General features: G+C 43.0%; 1 protein-coding gene across 1 annotated transcript in view; it reads left to right on the top strand.

Moving 5' to 3' along the window:
* Positions 1-1,984: 1,984 nt before the first annotated feature.
* Positions 1,985-11,851, top strand: part of ANKRD30B (ankyrin repeat domain 30B) — a 125,421-nt gene continuing 115,554 nt past the window's right edge. Inside the window, 6 exon segments of the mRNA XM_058691616.1 lie at positions 1,985-2,235; positions 7,178-7,292; positions 7,453-7,626; positions 10,558-10,568; positions 11,245-11,359; positions 11,520-11,693. Of these exon segments, the coding sequence (XP_058547599.1) occupies positions 1,985-2,235; positions 7,178-7,292; positions 7,453-7,626; positions 10,558-10,568; positions 11,245-11,359; positions 11,520-11,693 (840 nt within the window).

Genomic DNA, 11,851 nt, shown 5'->3' with positions numbered 1-11,851 from the left:
GAGGGAATCTGTGCAAGTCTCCATGGTATCAGCTGACATTGGTAGGTAGCCCCTAAGGATAAGCAGGTGTTGGTTCAGTCAGGCAGCAAGAGATGAGTGAAGGGCAAAGGGAGGCAGGGGGACACAGGAGCAAACAAAAGGCTCCCACATACCATCTGACCTATTATTATCTTCCTACCTTTGAGCAAACGTCCAGTTAGTTAACTCAAGGAATATATACTCTGCACCTACTATATGATTCATACTGCTAGAAAATTTATGAGAACTACTTGAAATTCTTTTGTTTTTTTTTGAAATTCTTTATAAATGTCTTAAAAAGGTAAATGAGGGAAGAAGGGAATTTTAATGGCTTTTACCCAGATAAAAAGCATGTGAGTGTGTGTGTGTGTGTGTGTGTGTGTGTGTGTGTGCGTGTGTGTGGACTTGGGGAAGAAAATGAAAAGGAATTTACAAACACATTAAGAAAGTGTAATTATGGGGTGTGTGGGTGGCTCACTCGGTTAAGTGTCTGACTTCAGCTCAGGTCGTGATCTCACGGTTCATGAGTTCGAGCCCTGCCTTGGGCTCTGTGCTGACAGCTCAGAGCCTGGAGCTGGCTTCAGATTCTGTGTCTCCCTTTCTCTCTCCTCCCCTGTTTGCACCCTGTCCATCTCTCTCTCTCTCTCTCTCTCTCTCTCTCTCTCTCCTAAATAAATAAACATTAAAGAAAAGAAAGTGTAATTATCTCAGTGGCTCAGTGGAGAAACATTCAAAGGACAATAATGAAGAACAGGCCACGTTCCTGCTTTGGGGGATCAGTCACAATGAAGCAGAGGTCTTGCTTATGTGCTGCTATGAGTATCGGTGATAAATGAAGACCCTTCCCGCGGTTCAGGCACAGCCAACTGGCTGCACCCAGGGCCGCGGCGCGGGGGAGGGGCCCCCCGGGAGGCGCGCGTGGGACAAGAAGGGTGCCGAGGCCAGACCCGAGCGCGGCGAGCAGAGGTGCTGGCTCCCCCTGGGTTCCGCGGCTTGGGCCCCCGCCCCACCGCCCACCGGAACCCCCTCCCCTCCGTTCGCTGCGCCGCGCTGGGCCTGGGGGGTGCGTCTGAGCTGAATAGTCTCCCTGGCATCCCGCCCCCATCTCCCTGTCTCCATGTCCCCAACCCCCTGGCCCATATCTCCTGCTCCCGCCCCTAAGGTCACGCTCACGGAGGGAGGGGGCTGTGGGAGCCCTGACGGCGTGGGGGGGGAGGGGTTGCGCTGGAAGCGAGGAGATGGAGGCGAAAGGCCAGGAGTGCGGGGATGGAGGGGCTGTGGCGCGGGTCCCCCGTGACGTCAGGGTTAACTCACTCATCTCCAGCCTGGTCTCAGCAGCGGAGGCAGCGGCGGCGGCGTTGGCTCCGCGGCCACCGGGGCCCCAGGCTGGGAGATGCTGGCTTCCGCCGCAGCCTCTCGCCCCATCCCGGGATCCGGTGGCGGCTGCAGTGGGCTCCCAGCTTAGCGGGCTTTGCGGCCCCGGGCCCGGTCCCTATCCCCGCCTCACGCCCCCACCTCCACCCCTTCCCGCGGTCCGGGAACAGCCGCCTGGCTGCACCCCGGGCCGCGGCGCGGGGGAGGGGTCCCCCGGGAGGCGCTGTGGGGCGAGAAGTGTGCTGGGTTCCGGCTTGGGCCCCCGCCCCACCCCCCACCGGAGTCCCCTCCCCTCCGTTCGTTGCTTTGCGCTGGGTCTGGGGGGAGCGTCGGAGCTGTGGGTACCCTTGACAGTCAGGCCTCTGTGCGCTTGCGCAGTGATTGCCTCTTCTGAAGTGCGCAAGCGCGCTTGTGTTTGGCGGTATTGCTTGCCTCCGGTTACTGAGAAGTGGCAGACACCCAAACACAGATCCTCACTGCTGGGGTGTTGTGGCCAGGCGGGTTTGGCCTATCTCCGGAGCTAGTGCTGGGCTCGGGAGGTAGTGGAAAGGGAGGGCGGGGTGAAGTCTCTGTGGAGCCCGCAGGCTTCGCAATGAAGAGGGTTTGGGGGTTCGGGAGGGAGAAGGGCGTGTCGCTCTTGGGCTTCGCTTCTGGCTTGCCGAGGCAGGGCAGGGGCGTTGGGCAGAAGAATAATAGAATTGACAACTTGCTGCTGGGTTACCACATCCGAGACAGAGATCTCAGAAAGATCCACAAGGCTGCCTGCGTGGGCAACGTAGTGCAAGTGCACCAGATTCTGTTCTTGGGGGAAAATGGCGTGGATGATAGAGACAAGATGAACAGGTAATAGGGGCTTGGAGGCTGGCAGGGAGGAGGCGGGACGGACCTGGGAGAAAAGCACACCTGGCCTAGCTCTACCTGTGCATCCGAGCCCTCTCTGGGGGAGCTGGGTTCTCTTCCCTCCTGAGGTCCCGCTGCCCCTTGGTTGTGGGAACCCTACGTGGTCTAGCACCCAGGCCGACAGCGTGAGTGGCAAAAACAAAATCTTCAGCTGCCCTGGCATGTACACGTTAATTCCTGAATAGACCACTTGATTCTCAAGTTTGACGTGATTTACCCAAATTTCAATAGTAATACACACAAAATTAAGTGTTGACAACATGTTGTTTTTAATGGACTCATTTTCATACCATAATGTCATACATAGAAAAGTGCGTAATGGGGGGCACCTGGGTGGCTTAGTCGGTTAAGCGTCCGACTTCAGCTCAGGTCACGATCTCGCGGTCTGTGAGTTCAAGCCCCGCGTCGGGCTCTGGGCTGATGGCTCGGAGCCTGGAGCCTGCTTCTCATTCTGTGTCGCCCTCTCTCTCTGCCCCTCCCCCGTTCATGCTCTTTCTCTGTCTCAAAAATAGATAAACTTTAAAAAAAAAAAAAAAAAAGAAAAAGAAAAGTGCGTAATGGGAGAAATAATTCCTGTAATCAACTTCTGGGCTAGAAATTCTTGGGACAGAATCCAGTATCCAGTTTATGTCTGTGTACACTTAGGTATGTGTGCTATTTACTGAGGGACCTTGGAAGGACATTTTGAAGTGGAAGATGGCTCTGAATAAGAGGACTCCTTTTTCTCAAAATGTGTACCCTTCCTGTATCTGTCAGTTTTAGATAAAGCAAATGAAAGCATCCTGGTTTTAAGAATTTTGAGCTACACATGCTCTTCTTGTGATGTCATTAAGGAAATTTTTGGACTCACTGTCTTGTACATCTGAAACTGATAGAACACTGTATGTTAACGAACTGGAATTAACCTAAGAACTTATGTTTTTATATAGGAGGTAGATTTTCCCTCCCAGATATCAAAATGTACCTTAAATTTCCACAAATTATTCATTTACAAACAGCTGAAAAGACAGATAAAGGAGTGGTACAGAGTAGAACATGACCAATGCTCAAATATACATAAGACTTTAGAATTTGATACTGGTGACCTTTCATATTAGTAGGAAAAGGTGAGTTATTCGTAAGTAGTGGAGGAACAGCCGATTTGGAGAAAACTTGTTAGACTTTTATCTCCCTAAAGTAAGTTCCAGATGGGATATAAATTTAAAAATTATAATATGCAAAATAAGAAAAGTAACAGAAAAACCCCCCACAAATGCCTATTTACCCATCTTAAGAATGACTTGAAAAGCAAGACTTTTGGGGGTGCCTGGGTGGCTCAGTCAGTTAAGCCTCTGACTCTTGATTTCGGCTCAGGTCATAATCTCAGGGGTTCGTGGGTTCAAGCCCTTCCCCAGGCTCCCTGCTGTCCATGTGGAGCATGCTTGGGATTCTGTCTCCTCTCTCTCTCTCTCTCTCTCTCTCTCTCTCTCTCTCTCTCTCTCTCTCTTCTCTCTCTCAAAAAAAAATTGGGGCCCCTCGGTGGCTCAGTTGGTTAAGCGGTCTGACTTTGGCCCATGTCGTGATCCTATGCTTTGTGGGTTCGAGCCCCGCTTCAGGCTCTGTGCTGACAGCTCAGATTCTGTGTCTCCCTCTCTCTCTGCCCCTCCCTTGCTTGCACGCTGTGTCTCTGTCTCCCAAAAATAAACAAATAATAAAAAAATTTTAAATCAAGAATTCTGGAGATTGGTTTAGCAACATAAAAACCTAAAAGCCTCTATCAGAAAATAATATTATTAAAATAAAAGACAATGCACTTGCAAATATTTACAACATATTTGTATCAGACAACAAAACATATCTTCGTTTTACAGGGAAGTCTTTGAAATCAAAACAAACAAAAATCTGTAATTTGAAATCATGCAAAGTACTTCTTTGCACATCTACAAGGAACCAGTGGACATAGGGAAATATAGTGTCCCTGGGAAAAAAGAAATTTAAGTTAAAAAGGGACTGAAATACCGTTTTCCATCTACAACCTTTGTGAAAATAGAGTGATGGGGCTTATACTGCCGCTTAAAGTTTAAGTTGTTTTCGACTTTCCAATAGACAATTTGGTGTAAGTACCACATTTAAAAAATATGTATTCCTTTTACCCATCAATTTTATTTCTACTAAAATATCTTTAGGAAATCACTAGGGATAAATAACATACATTTTGTTTTTCTCAGCACTATTTAAAATAGCAATGTATTAAGAAGAACTCATATAATGGCTTTTATAAGTAATTGGCATTACATCCATAAGATGGATATGTGATCATTGAAGGTGGCATAGATAATAGACATACACAGAGATGCAGAGCTGTGCTTTAGTTGATCATTGAGAACAAAAATCAGTGTGATCATAGGTACACACAAGCCGACTACGGTTTTATGTTAAGCCCAAAAATGCACAAAATGTGATGACATTTGTGATTTATGAGCCTTTGTATTTACATGCATTTTTCTTTTCCTTCAAAGAAAATCTGTGCTTTCTACAGGAAAAGGTGTATAAAGGTCCTATTAAAAGTTTATTATCAGCAGAAAGGTTTATTATCGTTGAAGTAATCCTGGAGAAGAGCAAGAATATGAATCTTATATACATAAAAATAATTTCTCACTTTGTGTTAAAAATATTTTTGGATGTAAAATAAGAAAAATGAGTTAATTAAAATGTTTTTTGAGGATTGGCATATCTGGACAACTTTTGGCTCTTCAGAAGTAAAGGGAGAATTTTTATTTGCACTTGTAGATTTTATTATGCATATATTAAGCATATACATATGTTTTCTGTTATAGGTAGCTTTATTACATGTAATAGGTAAATGATTTATATTAATCATGAAAGTAAAATATATTAGTTGTGTGCTTATGAAAAAATAAGACCTAGCAAATATAAGTGATTATTTACTGTTTCAGAAGTATGCTTTCCTTTATATACCTTTTCTTTAAAACTATTGAACTCTCCAACTGTATTTATCCACTCTTTCCATCCATTTATTTATCAACTAGAACCTGCACATATATTATATAGTGGACATACTCTACCCAATATCCTTTTGTTCTCAAAGACTTCATTTTGCACAGTATGAGCAGGATGAGAAATTTTATTGATTTATTTTCTAAAGATTTTATTTTTTAAGTTTATTTATTTTTTGAGAGGGGTGGGGTGGGGGTGGGGGTGGGGGGAATGGAGGGACAGAGAGAGAATGCCAAGCAGACCCCGTGCTGAAAGCAGGAACTTTTCCAATACACTTTTCAAAGAGTCCCAGCACGGGGCTTGAGCCAGTGAACATGAGATCGTGACTTGAGCCCAAATTAAGAGCTGCACGCTTAACAGACTGAGCCACCCAGGTGCCCCAGCTTTTATCTTGTTTACTTTATGTTTTAAGTGTTGTTTATTGTTGAGGGTGAAAGCATGAGCAGGGGGAGGGGGACAGGGAGAGGAGGGACAGAGCATCTAAAGCAGGCTCTGCACCAGATTTTATTTTTAAGTAATCTCTACACCCATCGTGGGGCAAATTTACAACCCTGAGATCAAGGTCCTATGCTCTACTGACTGAACCGGCAAGGCACCCCTAAGATGAGAAATTTTACATTGAAGTATTAGGACTTAATCTCAATGGAAGTTTTCCTCCTTCCTTTCAAAGTTTCTGAAGATAGGAAATTGTAAAAGATAACCTTTACCTGCCCTTTTGAAATTTATGAGAGGAGTAAGTACTAATATTGATCATTGGAAATACTTGATCTTCGTACAATCTGTAGACCTCAATATTTAATAAAATTGAGCTGTTCCTGGTCATTGGAATCCTGAGTTTCCTTTGGCTTGAACTTTCTTGAGAGGCAAAGTAAGAAGTCCTTAAAAATGTTTTCCTTTTGTTAATTTAGTCCTCTTTTCCTATAATGCTTTTCAGAACTAAAATTTATGTAAATGCCAATCATATGACTAGAACTGCAATAGACCTATTGTATATACCATCATTTCACATAATGGAAGGCACCAAGATTCTATGGTGTCCCACTATTTTATGTACCAATAAATTTTTTTAAAAGTCCTGCCAGTTACATTTGTAAGACATTTTGAGTTATAAATTGCATTCCAATGTCAGAGATATTAAAATGTGACAAAATGAGCATCTTAGAATCATTGGTTGCAGTATTCTTGCTAATCCTTAAAACGTGTCTGCAAAGTAGGTGTAACTGTATCAAGGTACCTAATTGAAGTGTTGTCTATTTAAAGCGGTGGTAATGGTAAAAATTATATTATCCAACAACTATTGAGATGTTGTTTGTGCTAGGAAGTGTTCTAAATACTTGCATAGATCCTCATTTAAGCATCACAAAGAGGTCTTGTGAGATAACTACTATGTATTTCATTTCATTTCATTTCATTTCATTTCATTTCATTTCATTTCATTTCATTTCATTTCATTTTGTTATTATCTTTTTTTTTGTAATCTCTACATCTACTGTAGGGCTTCAAACTCACGACCCTGAGATCAAGAGTTACATGCTCTTCAGACTGAGCTAGCCAGGGGACCCGAGACAACTACTATTTTTATCCCCTTTTGTTGAGGACATTGAGGATAAGTCTAAGCAATAACTAGTGAGTGGCAGAGTTAAACTAGGATTGAAACCCAAGTGGAGCTGAATCCCGAGGTCATGCTCTTTCTCTTCAAACAGGCTGCTCTTTTATTAGTGTGAGGAGTCATCACTACTAAATATTGTACTTTCTCGAGAGGAAAACTGAATCTTTGTTTTGGAGGCATAGGAATAACATGCTACTTAATGTTTACAATTTCTTGAATTAACTGCATGTTTTGAGAGAGTGCACTATCATTTCCTAAAAAGTCCTCTCACTTTTTTAGGACTGCTCTCCATTTGGCCTGTGCCAATGGCCATCCAGAAGTGGTGACCCTCCTAGTAGAGAGGAAATGCCATCTTAACCTCTGTGATCATGAAAACAGGACAGCTCTCATGAAGGTGTGTAGTAGCAGCTAATTCTGCCTGAGATGGATTTGATGTCATTACTTAGAATGAAATGAAGTTATTGCCTTGAAACAAAACGAATCGGTGAAACCTGTAGCATGCTTACTTTAAATTCTCAGAATTTACACTCTGTTTCTTGGCATATCACTGACAGGCCGTACAGTGCCAGGAAGAGAAATGTGTAAACCTACTATTGGAAAATGGTGCCGATCCAAATATTAGGGATGTGAGTGGCAACACTGCTCTCCACTATGCGGCCTTTGGTGATAATATATCCATAATAGAGACGCTGCTGCTATACAATGCGAATACTGAAGCAAGAAATAAGGTAAAGAACTAATTTATACATTATTTGAAATTTTATATATATACATGAATATTTTAGCCGCAAAATGTTTTATTTCACACACACACACACACACACACACACTCACTCACTCACTGAATTCTATCCATCAGGCCCTGTCATCATGGAAATAACTCCAATGCCAAGTCAGGGAGATCTAGAAAAAGGTAGTGCCCACAGAAAGGGCAAAGTTGTATCTCCCAGCCACCCTTCCACCCCAGCAAGAAAATGTTTCCATTAGTGCCTATAAGTGGATGGTAGTCTCAGAGCCCATAAAGGACTAAAGGTCTAGTGAGGGGAGTGATTTGATGATGGAGGCTGGGTGCTATGCAGGGGCTTAGGCAAGGGGTGCTGCTGGGGATAGGTGGGAGGAGGAATGGAGACCCAGACCCAGCAGGGAGAGCTTGGATGTGTGCATGCGGGAGGAGAAAGCAGCAGGTTGTAGATGCTGGGCACTGCAGGCCCCGGTGCTCTGAAGATGAGGGCATTGGGGTCAGGTCATGTCTTGACATCCAGCAAAGGCATCTACTTGTGTTGGTAGCCACTCGGCCAGCCATGTACCATGTTGGGGTGTCCCACTTCAGAGAGTAGCTCCCGCTCAACCTTGTGTAGCTCCTCAGCAGGGTTGTAGCTGTACACGGGGAGTAGATGATGGCCACACTTGCTGGCCCACCTGCCTTTTCTTTGAAATGCAAAGCCTGTCTCTCACTGCTGAAGCCCCTAAAGGAACACCCTTGGTTGACACGGGTAGGGTCAATTTTATGTATTTGGAAGTTCAAGTATTCCCTGAATGAAAATATTTGGAAATAACTTATTTATCTAAGATTTCATCTTTCTTTCTTTCTTTTTCTTTCTTTCTTCCTTCCTTCTTCCTTCCTTCCTTCCTTCTTATTATTTTGTATTTATTTTTGAGAGAGAGAGAGACAGAGACAGAGACAGAACAAGAGTGGGAGAGGGGCAGAGAGAGAGAGGGAGACACAGAATCTGAAGCAAGCTCCAGGCTCCAAGCTGTCAGCACAGAGCCCAATGCAGGGCATGAACTCATGAGCCATGAGATCAAGACCTGAGCCGAAGTTGGATGCTCTACCAACTGAGCCACCTAGGCACCCCTAAGATTTCATTTTAAATAAGGATACTTCTAAAGAAACATTAGAGAATACTGCTTTGTTTTACGTATTTATGGAAAATATTTATGAAAACAATATATTTGTTAAAGGTAAAACTTATTTTGTTTTCAAATATTTCTCCCATCCAATTCTTTTTATTAGTAAAAAACAACACAGGAAAGCAAAATTTGCCCTTGGCTTTGTCTTAAAACTCAAAGAAAACAAATGTATTTTACAATAAAAAATGTTGCTGCTGTTGACAAGTTCACATTTGATAAAAAAGTGACTTATAAAAATGGGATTTATCTTTTATTGGCCAAGGCTTAAGAGGAAAAAGGGGAAAGGAGGGAGCAGGCAGAACTAAGTGGGCCAATTTGGAAATTTGGCAAATGAGAGAAAATAACAAGAAGAGGCTGTTTGTTTTATTGTTTTTTTTTCCTTCAGTTTATATGTTTAGTCGAGGAGTCTTCAATTTTTGAGGGGAATAATTGTTACTTAGGGAAAGAGTGAGTTGTAAACCTGCCTAGAGACCAAGTGTAGGAGGCCTCAGAGGAATTCAGATTGGCAGTGAACAGGTGGTTGATGAAGTGGGCAAGGAGAGGAAAGAACAAATAATTAACTGTCATATGATCCTATTCTGGCAGAAACAGCCACTTAGATAAGAGTCTAAACTCTGCTCTGAAATCTAGAATATCTTGATGGGAAGTAAGAAGTTTAAAAGTAATGAAATCAAGTTGCATTTTGACTTTACATTTAGTCCCTGTTCTACCTCTGCTCAGGGAAATTAAATGCAGTTTTGATAAGTCATTCTTTTGGCTAAATCTTCAAATGATAGAGGGAGTTGGCCACATAGATGAGACTGATGTGATTGTCTGCTGCACCAGCTTTCACCTAGAATCGCGGTGCCCTGGGGAAGTTTCAATTTTTTTTTACAAGCCTAAACTCTCCCCTGAAGAGTTTGAGTAAATCTAGTAACATGTATACATAGACGTGGATATTTAGAAATATTTTTTTTTTGAGACTGTGCTACAACTCTTGGTTAAGAACTACTGGGGTGTGTGGGTGGCTCAGTCGGTTAAGCGTCTGACTTCAGGCTCAGGTCATCATCTCACGGTTCACAAGTTCTAGCCCCGTGTTGGGCTCTGTGCTGACAGCTTAGACAGAGCCTGGAGCCTGCTTCATATTCTGTAGTCTCCCTCTCTTTTTGCCCCTCCCCTGCTTGTGCTCTTTCTCTCTCTTTCACAAATAAGTGGACATTTAAAAAAGAAAAAAAAAGCTAACTACTGAAGGGAGGGGTACCCGGGTTGTTCGGTTGATTAAGCGTCTGACTTCCACTCAGGTTGTGATCTCATGGTTTGTGAGTTTGAACCCCACATTGGGTGCAGAGACACATGAGAGTCTCTCTTCCTGCCCCTCCCCCACTCGCTCACGCTTGCTCTCTCTCTCTCTTTCTCTCATATTCATAGCCATTTGGTTATTATAAGCAGTGTTTTCCTGATTGATGCAATAGGAGAAAATCTTGAATCTTTTTTATTAGTTGAGGCTATGTGACAGACTGTCTTATGATGTCTGTTAAGTTCATATAGCCCCAGCATAATCCAAATGGTAGTTTTAAACGTGGAAATGTAGTTAGTGACAATACAGTTGAGAATTGTTTTAATAATTTAGTTTCAGCATAGTTGTAAACTATTTTGTCTGTTTGATTAACAGTCTGGGAGAATTAAACACAGATAGATTGCAGTTTTAATAAGCGTTGGAAACAATCTTAAAGTGGGTGTTACGAGTCTTTTTGTTGTGATTCTTTTAGACAGAGAGAATGTGAGTGGGAGTGGGGGAGAAGGGCAGAGGGAGAGAGGGAGAACCTCAAGCAGGTTCCAAGCTCAGTTCCAAGCCTGATGCAGGACTCAGTCCCACAACCCTGGGATCATGACCTGAGCTGAAGTCAAGCGTCAGATGCTCAACTGACTCAGCCACCCAGGCTGCCCTCTTATCAATCTTAATAGTAATTTTTATTACATGTTGGGGCCTAAGTTTTTGTTAAAACGTGATACTGATACTTCAGGAAAGATTTACATACAAATATTTGCTACACCTACTGTGGGGCTTCAAACTCATGGCCCTGAGATCAAGAGTTACATGCTCTTCAGACTGAGCTAGCCAGGTGACCCGAGACAACTACTATTTTTATCCCCTTTTGTTGAGGGCATTGAGGATAAGTCTAAGCAATAACTAGTGAGTGGCAGAGTTAAACTAGGATTGAAACCCAAGTGGAGCTGAATCCCGAGGTCATGCTCTTTCTCTTCAAACAGGCTGCTCTTTTATTAGTGTGAGGAGTCATCACTACTAAATATTGTACTTTCTCGAGAGGAAAACTGAATCTTTGTTTTGGAGGTATAGGAATAACATGCTACTTAATGTTTACAATTTCTTGAATTAACTGCATGTTTTGAGAGAGTGCACTATCATTTCCTAAAAAGTCCTCTCACTTTTTCAGGACTGCTCTCCATTTGGCCTGTGCCAATGGCCATCCAGAAGTGGTGACCCCCCTAGTAGAGAGGAAATGCCATCTTAATCTCTGTGATCATGAAAACAGGACAGCTCTCATGAAGGTGTGTAGTAGCAGCTAATTCTGCCTGAGATGGATTTGATGTCATTACTTAGAATGAAATGAAGTTATTGCCTTGAAACAAAACGAATCGGTGAAACCTGTAGCATGCTTACTTTAAATTCTCAGAATTTACACTCTGTTTCTTGGCATATCACTGACAGGCCGTACAGTGCCAGGAAGAGAAATGTGTAAACCTACTATTGGAAAATGGTGCCGATCCAAATATTAGGGATGTGAGTGGCAACACTGCTCTCCACTATGCGGCCTTTGGTGATAATATATCCATAATAGAGACGCTGCTGCTATACAATGCGAATACTGAAGCAAGAAATAAGGTAAAGAACTAATTTATACATTATTTGAAATTTTATGTATATACATGAATATATTAGCCTCAAAATGTTTTATTTCACACACACACACACACACACACTCACTCACTCATTGAATTCTATCCATCAGGCCCTGTCATCATGGAAATAACTCCAATGCC

The sequence above is a fragment of the Neofelis nebulosa genome, chromosome 11 (genome assembly GCF_028018385.1).
Source record: "Neofelis nebulosa isolate mNeoNeb1 chromosome 11, mNeoNeb1.pri, whole genome shotgun sequence".
Lineage (NCBI taxonomy): Eukaryota > Metazoa > Chordata > Mammalia > Carnivora > Felidae > Neofelis > Neofelis nebulosa.
The sequence above is the reverse complement of the archived record's forward strand: the minus strand, read 5'-3'. Positions and strand labels throughout refer to the sequence as shown.